At 36.5% G+C, this 15,454-nt stretch overlaps 1 protein-coding gene across 2 annotated transcripts in view; it reads left to right on the top strand.

Annotated features, from left to right (window-relative positions):
- The window catches only part of LOC148653436 (cysteine-rich motor neuron 1 protein), a 53,347-nt gene that overhangs the window by 33,551 nt on the left and 4,342 nt on the right, over positions 1-15,454 (top strand). For both annotated transcript variants that reach the window (XM_088648446.1, XM_088648445.1), the window contains 7 exons: positions 831-984; positions 7,954-8,075; positions 10,282-10,500; positions 11,016-11,231; positions 12,851-13,072; positions 14,041-14,166; positions 14,987-15,165. In XM_088648446.1, coding sequence (XP_088504572.1) covers positions 831-984; positions 7,954-8,075; positions 10,282-10,500; positions 11,016-11,231; positions 12,851-13,072; positions 14,041-14,166; positions 14,987-15,165 — 1,238 coding nt within the window. The remainder of the gene's footprint in view (positions 1-830; positions 985-7,953; positions 8,076-10,281; positions 10,501-11,015; positions 11,232-12,850; positions 13,073-14,040; positions 14,167-14,986; positions 15,166-15,454) is intronic.

Below are 15,454 nucleotides of genomic sequence, written 5' to 3'. Positions count from 1 at the left end.
GAGAACAATCAAGGTCAGGAAGTGTGGAACAGCAACAAAACACATATGGACCATACACTGGGATGTAACACTTGTATTTTAATTCATTGCATTAAGCCTGTAAGTTCTTATTAATATCATAAAAATAACCAGGGTAGTGTCTTATAAATGTATCAATGTACAGTATGTCTTGTACTGTACCTCTCACTAATCACTTAACATTCATTTGTGAATGTACTGCAATTTCAGAACATGGGCAGTTAGGTGGTGTGGATGGTTAGAACTGCAGACTTGGGACAGCTCTTGGGTACAGGGTTAGATTCTAAACTGGGATGACTTTTTTGTAGAATTTGCTTGTTCTCCTCGGTTTTTGCCAGCCTGGTTGTCGTCACATTCCAGCTATGCTAATTGGTGTTTCTAACTTGTCACCATGTTCTTGTGTGTGCCCTGTAATGGACTATTGTTCCATAAATAGTGTAATCCCGTTTTACACTATAAGCTTCCAGGATAAGCTAAAGATTGCTGAAACACAAGAATAAGTGGTTTTCAGATAATGGATGGGTGGATGGGTTTTCAGAAAACTGTGAAATCTAAGTGATGTGAGTACTGATCTATCTTCTTATAGTACAGTATCTTCTACCTTTTTCCACCTGGGCTCTTGCTAGCATCATTAAACATGCGTTTCTCATTTCTTAAACTGCTGGTAATTTAAAGAGGCTGAGATTATTGTGAATGTGCCATCCAAATTGCATACTTCTCCAGAGTATCTAATTCTTCTTTGCATTTCTTGGTCTGTTTCTCTTCTGTCTTTAAGTCCATCAGTCTAAAAGTGACTTTATTTTTGTTTTCAGACGACTCCTGTCCAGATCTTGGGACACACTGCTCTCTGCAGTGTCCTTTTGGCTTTGAAAAGGATATCTATGGATGTGAAGTGTGTGAATGCACCACTCTGACACCAAAGTGCCGTCCAGTGTCTTGCAGTAAGACTTGCCCTCATGGATATGTGTAAGTCCTGCGATCCCTCTGTGACATATTTTTCTCACACTTGTGTTCCTCAGTTCCAGTCCTGAAGTTTCACAGTCCTATAGAGTTTAGAAGGCAGCTTAGAAACTTCTTTTGCATTAGTTTCCTTAAAGTGAATAATTAGTTTAATTAACCTGTGGCCTCAAAGATTGGACCTGAGTAACACTAGATTTTTTTATTGGCATTTTATAGGTAATAAATATAGTGGTCAGTTGGTCAGAGGTATTTTAATTTTAGAATTATACAGTTTTTAATACTGTATTTTGTTTCTAAATCTGATGCAGTACATTTTTGAGGTTCTGCTGATAATGTTCTTCATAGCATGTATCCTTAAATATCCTGAAAATAACCATGTTGTTTGGGGTTCTTTTTGTTTTCCGTTTGGGTGTATGAGTTTTTTTAGTTTACAATTGTGTTGACATTTTTCTCATTCAGATATTTTAGACAACAAATATTAAAATAATACAAAAGAACAGTTGTTAGGGAGCATTTTCACAGATGGCACAAGCATATTTTCAAAATGACCATAAATATTTTTCATGGGATATTTTGGAGGGTATGCAAAGTTGTGATTTAGTTGTGTTTAATAATAAGTCCTGCATGATTTGGCTTCATTTCAGCATAAATTCTTATATATTTGCCTTGCCAACAAAAACAGTGAATGAAAAGATTGTGACTGATTCTGAATTTGCCCAACTCATTTCTAAAATATATTGGAAAATTGAGAGATGCTTTACAGTACTAAACTGAGAAGTGCCAAGGTAGCAATAAAAAAGCACTCAGAATGTACAAAATAATATAAGCAAATAAGCCATGAAATTATAGGATAGAAACCACAATTTAAAACACAGTTTTACAGCAATTTTCTGTTCTCATAGAAAAAGTGCACTCACAATTGAGCTGCATTAGCATTATATTCATTTTTTATGATGTGTAAAAAGAGTAGACTTAGTGGATGTAAACATTTTAGATTAATCTATACTTAAGATCAAACAGAAAGACAACAGAAGTAATCTGTTGCTTTGTGTGCCCACTTCACAAAGATACTGCACTTTGGTCCCTGTAATAAAAAAAACTGCTTAATCCCTATACTTTAATCAAGCATCTGGAAGCTTTCTGCTTCTCGATGAGCATCACTTTTATTTTTTCAAATCATAGAAGGCAATCGCACTGCACTAAATGATCAAAAACTCTCACAGAAATAACAGGTTTTGTGAAATGTATACAAAATGAAATTGTTAATATCTTAACCATCCACATGAGGCAGACAGTCAGCTTTAGTAAGTACAACCTAGCAAGACAAAACACTTCAAATTCAAAAAGAAAATCTGAGGTATTGAAAACATCCAAAAAATTATCCTGAAAGCCTGTAGCAAACAGGCTATATACAGTATATATGTAGCGAACTATGCAGTTTAGTAACTTCAGTTAATATTCCTTTAAGTATTTCCTCTTGAATGGTCTTTGGTTGATGGATAAAGCGCCTTATCTCATTGAGGTTAATGCGTTAGTTCAGCAAAACAGCATCCATATTTAATCTTATAGGAATGTGTTTTTCAAAATCTTTAATGCCAATAGTGTCTGACATGTCCAGATATTATTTAATACCTTACAGACCTATTTCATATACTGTAGGCTCTATCACAAGCTATATATTTAACCTCCAAACAATAACACATGCTCTGTTATTACACAGTTTGAATTTCATCAATCTGTAAATAATATAGATTGATTAAATTGAATCACCCCAAAGTCAATTCAAATTGTAAATGTATCAAAGTTAAATTGGGGGGCAGAGAGGGTTAATGAAGTCTGAAATCTGTAAGTCTGGCAAAAACTTGTGTCATTGAGATGTAATTGTGACCAATTCAGTAATACAAACAAATAAATGAGATGTTGTAGCCAGTGCTTAATTTGAGGATGTATGAAGGGCACTTAACCATGACATGTGCATAACACTTAAAAATCAAAGTAGCACACTTTCATGACGTTTTATAAGCACCACTGTTGGTAACATAATAACAATGTAACTTAAAATGTTTTTAATTAGTAGTTTCAAAAACCACAATCATATGCTATTAGGTCTAGTGTATATTTTCATACATTTCTACTCTGATGAACCTATCAAGGCCTGTACTGTTTTGAATCTGACTGAAAGACCTACCACTTACCTGTACTATATATGTTATATTTTGGTGCTGTGCCTGGTCTGAGCCCATGAGCAACCCTGATCAAATGCTGGCAGATGTAGTACACAGCTACAGTATATTTAAAGTGGTAAAATCTATACCTACATTAATATTTTTAAAGGACCTAGTCTGTTTATACAGGTATTCTATATGGTTCACAACTTCTATTAGGAAGCAAGAATCAAAGAATGCTTTTTATGACAGTTTTCCCTACACATCAAGTTAAATATTATTCAGTTTGATAGGACCAACATTCTGTACCGCCATTCAGAAGCTACAGTACAGTATATAGCAAAGCTAGCAACCAGAACTACAGTTCCTAAAAGTTTTAGTTAAATGGGACTTTGAGTTTTCTGGACTTGCAATACCATACATCGTTTATGTGCAAACCAGATCTTTAGGTCACTATTTGCATTTATACTGAATATGCCAAGTTCTGTTGGTGATTAACATGATTAATTAATGTCTGTTGAAACATTCAGTATGGTGGGAGCACACAATATTATGTTTACTTGAGAAGGAAACAAGAATATTTAATTACCTCTGGTAAATAACTTTCTTTCATATACATTTTTTCATCATTTCAGCACTTTCTATTCAGGTTGTGGTTCACAGTAATAGAATGCATTTATAACGATAGATTTTACCCTTCATCGAAGACCTTGAAAGTCTATGCAAATAATTAATTAAGACTGCAGTGATGAATGTTAAGAAAATAGTTTGACTTTTCCAAAACCAATTTAGGTTAAAACAGTATACAGTATTAGCTACTGTAAATTCAGCTAATCTGATGTTCATAAATACAGGTTTTCACAGCAAACCTTTAGGATTAATTACAGGAGCATTTCTCTCCTAAACTAATTTTCTGATTGCTTTTTTACTTATTTACAAAGTTTATTTTATGGAATCTCTCATTTTCACCATCTTTATTCACAAATAAAGTGAGAGAGGTAAAGTATTTTTAGTGAGGATCAGACTGAAGGATTTGGTCATGGTATTGAATCTGTTGAAATGTTGGCACATGTTTGCATATAAACTCTTCCGTACAGCACACTGGAGTGTCCTAAGACTTTTTGGATTGTAAATGATTTTATTGACATCTCAAAGTGTTTCTGGTTGTACATACTGTATCATAGAAATGGTGCTAGATGAATCCAAGATACAAGTCACTTTACAAGGTTTTCAGTTCTTGTAGCTCATGTCAGTGAAAGAAACAGCTTTTTTCCACTCTTTGTTCTCTTAAATTGTTCCCTGACTATCCTTAAACAGCTTTCTGGCTACAGGTATCTGTCAGACTTTTTTATCACTCTTCTGTATGATTAGTCACAGAACCTCCCTCTTGCCAGTACATAAATTCATTATTTAGCAATTAGCTATGAGGTCATACTGTACTTAATGGGAAGCATGTCTGTTTCTATGATGATCACCTGCTGTTAAACATGCAATGCACTGTACTGTAGCTCAGTCTTTACTGTTTACCTCTTTTCAAGTTTTTCTTGTCCTATATGAACATAAGGTTGTATTGTCATTGGTGCACTAAAGATTTCAGGGAGGCAAGCAACAAACTTGCTTGAATTCTTTTATTATTGCTTTGATTTTATGTACTTTTGCAGTAAAAAATTAATGACATTTGACAGGAATATAAAAGCCTATGAGAAGATGTAGAATGAAAGAAATAAAAAAGCATCAACAAAAAAGAAACTGCTGTTCTCTGAACCCGAACGTTTTTAACACAAGCTCTAGAAGGATAACAGCAACCAGGTGTTCCCTCATCTCAGCTACTCTAACTTGTCTAACTTGTCAGCCTGTCTTGTTCTGTTCGCATTCATCTTTCTGCATCCCTCCTCCAATCCACCCAATTGGCTCCCCAGTGGTGGCTGTGAATGTGATGTGATGTGATCTAAATTGTGATGTTTACTAGAGGTTTGTAAGGTATGGTGTTTCCAGAGGCGTAGACAAATGAGTAGCGGTTGTCACCCCACCTAAATATGGCTTTGCCACCCCATTTTAGGCATTAACTAAAATCCCATATTGTCTTAAATGTACTAATAAAAGAACATGGGAATGTAGAAAACAATTACAATGCATCTTAAATGTTTTTAAGAATGTACATCTACCCTATATTGTAAATGATTAGTGTCGGCAAATATGTGGCAGATTGCTGTAGATTGTTCCCATGCAAATAAGTGAAAGGTGCACAAGGTTTTGGCTTTGGCTTGCACATCACATCACTTTGTCCACAATGTAAAACAGGAGTTGCAATATAACTGATGCAGAGAAGAATTGTAGTACACCATGTAGTAGTGCACCCTCTTTTAGAAAATTACCATTTAAAAATGCTACCCCACAAGGTGTTCCTGTAACCCCAAATATAAAATCCTGGTTCCGCCATAAAATTGTCATCTTGAATCTGGCAGAAAAAGAACACTGAACAGACTGAAACTGTTTGGCCAAACAAAAGAAAACTTGGAATGTATAAAATAGATTGTTAACAGTAAGATATAAACATAAACACACTGTTTAGCAAAAAGGGTTGCTTCTTGAGGTTTATTTTACTTTTATCAACCTTAATCCTTAATGTAATCTTTAATGGATGCATAGTTTTCCCTGTGTGCCCTTGCCACCATGTAGAACTCAACTGGACAGATGTATATTTTTTTATATTAAACTAAATATAAAAAAGTTAATATGGTCATTTTTACCATATATAGAAAAAAATCAAATTTGACTTGATAAGATTTGGAACAAGAGAAACAACCCATTACAAAAGTTTTTTTTCTTGGTTGGATTTTTGAATATGTAAAAATTGAGGTAAAAAAAGTAGGTTGTTTGGATTGAGAGTGGATCACTCATGAAACATCTGGAATAGTTTGTCTTTTGGGGGTCTATACTTTTGAAGAGACTTAGACCGAGCACAATTGTTAATATATAGTAAGATTTTAATTTAAAAAAGACTATGCGCCAAGTCAAATTTAAGGCAAATGTGCATATATTGAATTCTATTTGTGTCATGAATCAATCAAATTGCCTTGTGGATTCTAAGGACAAATAGCTCTTGAGTACAGACCTAAAAAACAAAGTCACAGTGTATGCCAGCTGTATTCCAATAGAGAATATAACTGAAAATAACTTACAAACTTTCAGCTCCTCAACCTTGGCAGACACCCTGGATGGCAGGAGATAGTTCTTTTTACCTCCCTGGGGAGAGAGGCATGTTGGGAGGTGCAGAAACTCGCATAGAGGCCCATCAGACCACCAGGAATCCCTCGACTCACACCTCCTCTCTCTGCCTGATCACTGCATGCTCACAGCTGCAGTTCCCTGTGATGGTATCTTGCCGCATGGCCTCACCCAACTGCACCCATGTTGAGACACACTGACTATGAACAGGAGCAGAAAAACAAAGATACTTAAGTCTGTTATGCTGTGCCATAGCCATTACAATAAAAGTAATAATAGTAGCCTGTGGGAATTATTGTAAACAGATAAATGAAGCAGACAGGTAAAATCAATACCTTTGGCCTGTCCTACAGGTCAGTTATAACTCCGTAAAGAGTATTATCAACAGGAAAACAAAATGGCATTGCCCATGACCTCTGACCTTTCCTAAAGGTAATATTTTATTTTCATAAAGGTAAATTATTTTAATAACCCCTTACAGGATTATGATTATTTTGTAACACATAACAAAATAACACATATGTATCGCATCAAAAATATCCTTGACTTTGTTCTTTGACCACTCCTTAAGGTCAAATGCACCATAATTCTTAATGGAGTGCAGATACAGCCATGGTTTCTTTAGAACATACAGTATATTGGAATAAATGTATACTAGTGTTTATTTAGAGACAACAGATACCATCAGGGATATATTCAGGAACAAAAATAGGAATTCTCATGTGCTTTCATTTAATTTCTATGACAAAGGATGATAGGTTTATTTTTATCGTTAGATATTTCTGGTTTACTTTTCTTATTTGTATAGTATTAAATTTTTAATACTTGAGTTTTGAATGCTTGTAATCCTTTTTAAGTATTGTCATGAGTTCACTACAGGGCATCACATGTTTCATGGGCCTGCTTTTATCTGAACCCTTCAAAGAGAACTAATATATTTTCTAAAAACAGAACCATATGTCTTGTGTATACCTGGAATGTCCATCTGGGCCCATAGTACTGTAATTTGCTTCTGATTCCTTACTGCTAAGGTGCAATTTGAATGACATTAAGCACAATTATAAAGAGTCAAAGAAAATAGCAAAATTATTTCTATCCAACCAGTCTAGTTGCTTCCTATATGTAATTGAGAAAGACTATTTCAGAATGGGACAAATTGATTAAAAAACGCAAGCAATAAATTAAGCCAGGTTTATTACATTGTGGCAACATGGTGGTACAGTGGTTAGCATTGTTGTTTTGCAGCTCTGGGGTCATGGGTGCAATTCCAGACCTGGAGTGCTATCCCCAAGTTTGTATGGGTTTCCTCCAGGTGCTGTGGTGTCTTCTCACGTTCCAAAGACATACTGTACCTTGACTAGGCGCTAGGTATAAGTGTGTGATTGTCTGTGTTTGTGTGTGTGTCTGCACTGTGATGAGTTGATGCAAGGGTGTAACCTGTCTTGTGACTGTTGCTTGTTAGGATATGCCCCGACTCCCCCATGACCCTGTACTGGATAAAGCAGTTAGAAGATGGATAGATATGTAGAATATTGTACAGGCCTTTAACTCAGTTATCTTATCATTTTTTTGGTTGACACAGGAGAAACAAGCATGGCTGTGAGATGTGCCGCTGTGTGAAATGTCCTCCATTCACTTGCGACAAAGACTGCAGGGAAGGTTACAAGCAGAATAAGAAAGGATGCTCCATCTGTGTGTGTAAAGGTGACATTTTTCTCTGTCCTGTATTTCTCTGTTGGGGGAATCGTGTACAGTATATAGTCAATAGCTCTTTGCTGTTTCGTATCTTTCAAAGACTGTTGAAAACTGGTTCAGTGACTTTCAGAAATAAATTCCAAAGTTATTATACCAGGACATGGAGTAACATGCTTTCCTGTTGAGTTCATGTTATATTTTGCCAGAAGTTATATCACCCTGCAACCCACAACTAGCAACCAGTGAAGCTAGGCAGCTGTGAGCCTGGCCAGTACCTGGATGGGAGACATCCTGGGAAAGATGAGGCTGCGGCTGGAAGAGGTGTTATTGGGACAAATAGCGAGTGCTTATACCGCAGTCTGTTTGGGTCCTAATGCCTCAGTACAGTGATGGGAACACAATACTATAAAAAGGCACCTTCCTTCGGATGAAACGTAAAACGAACTTTCCGTGGTCAATAAAAATCCTAGGGCATCTCTCAGAAAGAGTAAGGGGTATAACCCTGGTGCCCTGGCCAAATTTCCCCCTGGCCTTTACAAATCATGGCCTCCAAATAATCCCCATCTATAAATTGGCTTCATTACTCTGTTCTCCTCCCCACTGATAGCTGGTGTGTGGTGAGCGTGCTGGTGCTACATACAGTATGGTTGGTGGTTTTTAAAGAGCTTTGAGTTAGGTATCAAGAAAAGCACTAAATACAGTAAATGTATTAAAATATCATTATTTTAAATTACTGAACACCCACTTATTTTAAATCAAAATCAAAATATATGTAGTAAGTGAATTAGTAGGTGAATGCAGAATCATTGTTTCATGAGGAAGATTTAGCAATAGATTACTGCTTTAAATTACTATTACTGGTTTTTATATGTGGTGAACAGCATCAAAATATAAATAGAATATAAAGATCAGTAACGATGACAGGATAATTAAGTTTAAGCCTCTTTGGAGTCCAAAGATACTTTGTGTTGTAAATACTGTTTATTATCTTACAAGTGTTAAGCGCCTTGCTCTTATTTTTAATTTAAGAGAGGGCTTAAAGAAATGTGTGTAGTGTAGTATTGCTGTATTTTTGTTTCCTTTTCCGAGCAGTTAGAATAATTTTAGCCATAGAATAAAGTATTAATTTTTTGTAAACTCATAGTGCCATGAATTGCTCAACTTTAATGTTGTATTCAGTCTGATTATTTTGCAGCTCTTATACAGTGGACTGCTAAACTTTAGGGAACAAAACATTCTGGGGAGCCACATAGATTTTTCATTCTCATACTACTGTAGGTAGATTTTCAATTTTCATCATTATACTTCGGCAGTACTTTCATGTCAGAATAAAGTAAGAGATTTTGGAACAGGTTTTGAAGGTTGCAAAAACTATTAAGCATATTAGACACTTCCCTAAGCACTAATAAATATTCTCTGGGAAGTAAGCTAACAAAGCAGAAGGAAACGTATATGTGACTTTATATTACATTTTATGTGTTAGAATTGTTTTATTTAATTAGCTGTTATACTATACAAAATGATGCCTCTTGGACACCAATTGTTTTTTTACAGATATTACCACAAATTGTACTTTTCTGCAAACCCAAGCTATTCTACCAGCCACATAGGGTGAAGTTTAGAAACAACAATCCCGATTCATTGGAAGGAAAGGGTTTTTTTTGTCCATATCATATAAGAAAAAATAGAATTCTCTGTATTCATAAGATTGAAAAAAATCCCATTGTACTGTATAATGTTTTACAGGATAGTTGTCACACTATGACTTAGAATGACAGTTTTTTGTTCCATCACTCACTGGCTACAGTACCTCTACCAAATCATCTGTTGGACCTTTGCTAACAGAAAGAACACCTTGAACAGGTTGTGTTTCACAAGGTTTAAAGGTAGTTAAACTACATTCCATCCCATTCCTCATCTGTGGTGAGGGCAATGGCATGTGTGGCCAAGCTGCACATTTCATAGTTCTGATATTCTTTACATGATAGAGATCTGGAGAAGTTAACAAAAACCTACTCTTTCTTAAGCAAAGAACACACCATCCAGACAGAAAGTCAATTTGTTTCATCTCCCTCCTGAGTTTACTTGTGCTTAATTTACACTCAGGAATATTTTGATGATGTGATTTCACTTTATTTATTACATAGTTCTTCTTTATTGTTGTTGACTAGTAATCTGTGGCAAAAAATCCAACATTTTAACTCTGCCTCTGCAGAGACTAGCCACACCCCCAGCACAACAGTTCCTGCTCCCACAGCGAGCTACTGCCTGACAGCTAACGGACAGCGCTACAAGGAAGGGGAGAACTGGCACGACGGCTGCCGGGATTGTTACTGCCATGACGCCCGGGAGATGTGCTTGCTGATAACATGCCCGGTGCCCAGCTGTTCACACCCCGTGGTCAGGCCAAACCAGTGCTGCCCAAGCTGTGAAGGTAAGCAGACCAAGCAGTGTTAACCCCTTTGATCGTATGGATTACACAGAACAAACTATTTTGAAGACAAAGACAGATACAAATTCTCCGTGACTTTCACCAGAAAAAAAAAATGGTTCAGTTATTTCGATTTCCTTTAGGTGTCAATCATTTTTGGAGGTCATACAGTACAATAACTTCAGTCCTGATTTGTCATTTTCTAATAAATTGTTTGCACATGCCAATTGCTCTAGCGACATCTTCATGGGAGGAAAGTTTTAACTTTAGGCCTTTTGATAGTGCCAACTTCACTGCAGGCCACTCCTTGAAAACGCTCTTGGAGACACTTACAGTACAAATGCTTCTCGTAGACAGTATAAGACATTTCCCCCAAATATTCTGTTTGACATAATTCTGAGTTCCAAAATTACTTTTGGTTTACTGGGAGTGCAGCATGGAGACTTCCTGACACACTTGTTGAAAGCTTTCATATGCATATTGCCGAAGACACTCTAAGCTGTTTGTCTGCCCTTCAGATGAGTCGGGCAGTGGGCAGCTGGATGGAGGGGATCTTGTGGTGTGTAGGGCCCCAGGAGGAGAGTTCTATGTGGAAGGAGAGACATGGCAACTGGATGAGTGCACACGCTGCACCTGCAGGAAAGCCCGTGTCTTGTGCGACATCGAAGTCTGCCCTCCTGTGCTCTGCCAGGCCCCTTCCAGAAGCAAGGACTCATGCTGCTACATCTGTCCAGGTAACAAGTGCCGTGTATTTTATTCTGGAAGTGAAATGTTAGCAGTGGGCAATATCCTCGGTGATTTATTGACAGTCACAAAGTTCATGTTGCTCTGCTGAATACATTTGTCAGCATGGATACACGCTGTATCCATACTAAGAATAAAATTTGCCTTCTTCCCTTTTCCTCCTCCAACACTGGTATACAGAAACAGCTTAAAACCTGCAACATATTCATGTCAGGGCTGTAGTATATGTGAACATACCATCTTAACATTACAAGTTTTCAAAACGAAAAGCTTTGATGCACTCATATTTTTCAACATATGTTTTTTCTAACTACGATTGATAGACAGCTTTGTGGGACATTTTTATGTATGACATAACCCTATAAACACTCCATACCAGCACATACCAGCTTCACATCAAGTTAAGATCTTACAGTGAAAAACATATGTGCCTCCTTAATCACAAGTTGGCAATGCATGACTCCAGTGGGTGAGAGCTCCTGCACAATCCTATATATAAACACTATCAATTCCTCTTGCTCACATACTGAAATAATGTAAATCAGAAGCTTATGACTACTCATAAAAGGTTAGCTTTTTTCAAAGACTTTTAATCACTTCAGCATTCAATCTTGAAAAAAGCCAAGCCTTTGAAATTTTACCTTCTGTCTACAACATCAAAGCAGTATCTTCAGAAATTTTTGATTATTGAAATGACCATAGCAAAGAGAATTCTAGTGTTAAGGGCATTAAGGAATTTCTCCAAAAAAAGACAAATATATGATCTTTAAAATAATTATTGCATCAGAACTGAAATGTAATCTTGGTTTTTCAGTGCTTGGAATTTTGAGTACTGGGTGTAGTTACACAATGCTCAGAGGCAAATAAAAGCTTCCTCTATATATTGCACCAGTTACAGTCCTTCATTTACTCGACAGGCAAAAGAATGAGACACACAATGACTGAAGTAAAGCAGAAAAAGAAATATAATTCATTCATCATTTCTGACAATTGTGATTCTGGCCCATAATCATAGCTAATTAAAGGGGGATCACATTAGGATATACTATATGTAGGGCACAAGTGGAAGCTATATAAAAAAACATTTACAGGAAAGAATAGGAGGCACATGTCTACCCAAATTGTCGTGGAAGTATGGCGGAACCTACTCAACCTTATGGCTGAAGCCAACTATGAAATGGGCCAGAAATGCTGACTGATCTCCTCTCATTTGTAACATTTCTTATTATATTATGACATTCACTGGTACCAACTCTCCAGATGTACAGTATATAGAGAAAGTTCATGAAAAGGCCAGCCAGTATTCTGTTAATGTATGTTTTCGAAACACCTTAAGTTTCAGCTCACGAATACCAAAATTCTGTATATAAATGTACGGTATAGTCAAACGCTGTTACTGAGAGATGTCAAAAGAAAATGTGAAAACTCTCCTGGTAGATCTTCTGCTAGGTCTATCATACTTATAATGAGTTCTCAGAATCAATGCATTTATTCAAATGATTAAACTAATGTGTCAGTATGCACTTCTTCTTCATTTTTGTGATTAAAACCTGTGATGCTAAATGAATCATGATAAATCCAGCATTGATGTGGAACTTAATATTCACAGATGACCAGTTGAAGCCCCTGCTTCCTGTGAACAACAGCCAATCTGAATTTTGCACATCCAGTGAGGGGGAGCTTCTCCTGTCTGGATTTTCATGGAAAGACAATCCCTGTACAAGCTGTACCTGTAACAATGGAACCATACAGTGCTTTTCCCAGCAGTGCCCTCCAGCTAACTGCAGAGTTCCTGTCCTGAGGAAAGGTCAATGCTGCCCATACTGTTTAGGTGAGTGCAGCTTTTTAAATGCTGCATTGGAAAATATAGTCTTGGATAGCCTGCCCTTCTGGTTCCTGGTATTTCATGGTTAATTTGGGTTATTCCATACTGAGGAATACATTTGAAGGGCTTGCTTCTAATAGAAGAGGACACATTTATATTACTGTATCCTTGTACGTATATTAGGACAGTTTTTCTAATTGCAATTCTGCTGAATATAAATATATATTTACATATATATAGGACTGAACTATATTTTGCTTTTCCTATTGAGAAAATCTCTCTGAACCTTGCAAATGATTCTGGTCATTTTCTGAAAGCTCATACAAAAGCTTCACTATCAGAGAGCAGGACTGAGAAGCTGCAGTTAATCTGAGTTTCTCTGACACTCACAAAACAAGATTACTCACAAAAATGCTGCTGGACACAGACCGCACAGAATGAAAACATTCCCAAAGTGTTCATGCATTCAGCCATGTTTCCTGTCTCCTGCTGAATTGCCTGCTCCCTCAATGTGAGGACATGAAAACAAAGCTCCAGGTCAGCTTTTCCTATAGAGGAAACATTAGTTGAAGCAGCTCATTGTATTTAAACCATTTATGACCGTTTGATCTTAGCTTTGTTTTGGTATGTGGCACTGGAAAAAAAAAACTGAAAACAAATGGAAGCCCTCTCATTATTTCCATTTTCATGAAGTCAACAAAAGATCATTAAGAGCTTGATTTAGTTTCCTGTTTTGGCCTTCCCACAGCAGTAATGCAAAAATACAGCCCTCAATGCCAGTGTGCAGATGACCTTTACACTTCAAAAGCCAGTTTTGGCAGGGCAATTTAAAATCTTTTAGGTCTTAGGTGTTTTACAATTTTCAACTGGCAAATTTTGGAACTATACAGTATGTGGAACAATTACCTAAAAAGATTGTGTTTACTCCTCTCTGCATTGCATGTTGACCAGATGTTTATAATTTTGTGTTTAAGATACGACAACGACCATGGTTCCAATAATGCTGTCAACCCAGACACCTAGAGAGAAACCAACATACACAGAGGACAGCAGATGGTGGTTTTCCACAACTCAGCTCCCACCAGTTGTTGCAATTACAGGTAAAATACCATGTAGACACTTATTCACTGACACTCAAGGTGCTTAAGGGTTGGAGGTTGAAATAATAATAATAATAATTGCTTACACTTATGTAGCGCTTTTCTGGACACTCCACTCAAAGCGCTTTACAGGTAATAGGGACTCCCCTCCACCACCACCAAAATGATCCACAAATGCATTGTCTCTGTTCTGATATACAGTAAGTGGTGTCTCGTAAGCAGGACAGCCAACACTACACCATTAATCACTAAAAGTTTGGGATACCCCATTGGCTACTTTTTTGTAACTTTGGTTTCATACATTATCTCTACTTAATTCACACAAATTTAAGTAAAAAAACAGGTAAGATCTTACCATACATTGATTACTGTTTTTTGGTACAATAATTAGAGATATAACTGTAAAGAGCTGGAGATTATGAGTACTGAAATAACAGAAACAAATGGTTTCAATAAACATTTCACTATATAAACCACTATGCAGGATGTTTAACTGACATTAATACAATACTAGATAAAGAACTGAATTTTGGGAACTGAGATTGTAGAAAGACGTGATTGAAATGAATGGAGGACAGACAGCTGAAATTGCTCTGGGAAGTAATCCATAGATTGGTAAACTTACAAAAGACTACTCTAATACTAAGAGGGTGTCTGCCAAGTAAATAAAGAGAGAATGTTTTTTTCACTTAAATAGATTAGGACAGAATAATGTCATAAAAATATTTCTGCTTTTACTACAGTTCTTTCATTTCACTAGTCAGTGTGAGAAATTTGACACATTACAACATGGTTCTGTACTCTGTCCTTTGTGCTGCAGATGGAAAAGGTCTCGGTGAAGATTTCCCAAACCAGACAGAAGTGGCTTTGATATATCAGTCAGCAGCCTGGATTTTAGCTGGTATACTGCTGGCCATTGTCATATTCCTTCTAGTTGCTCTTCTGATCAACAAGAAGAAGAAATTGGTTCTTTTGTCTTGTTACAATGCACCAAAAAAGGTAGGACTACAAAGAGGAACAATATAGTGAAACAGCAGAGAGCATTGTTGCTGGTAATACTGTATACACTGGATGCTGTATATTAAAAGAACATTGTGCAGTGTTTATTTTCGGCATTGCAGAAAAGTCTTTATATCATCAGAAATAAATATAAACATATTCACAGCAATTCCAAATTATATGCAGCATTGTTGTGCAGTTTTACACATTTCAGAGACAAACATTACATTACAAGAGTTATATGCATCAACAGTTTACTCAAAGGCTCCACTAGTATTTTTACTGTTAC

This window comes from Lepisosteus platostomus, chromosome 10, assembly GCF_059453375.1.
Source record: "Lepisosteus platostomus isolate fLepPlt1 chromosome 10, fLepPlt1.hap1, whole genome shotgun sequence".
NCBI lineage: Eukaryota > Metazoa > Chordata > Actinopteri > Semionotiformes > Lepisosteidae > Lepisosteus > Lepisosteus platostomus.
The sequence above is the reverse complement of the archived record's forward strand: the minus strand, read 5'-3'. Positions and strand labels throughout refer to the sequence as shown.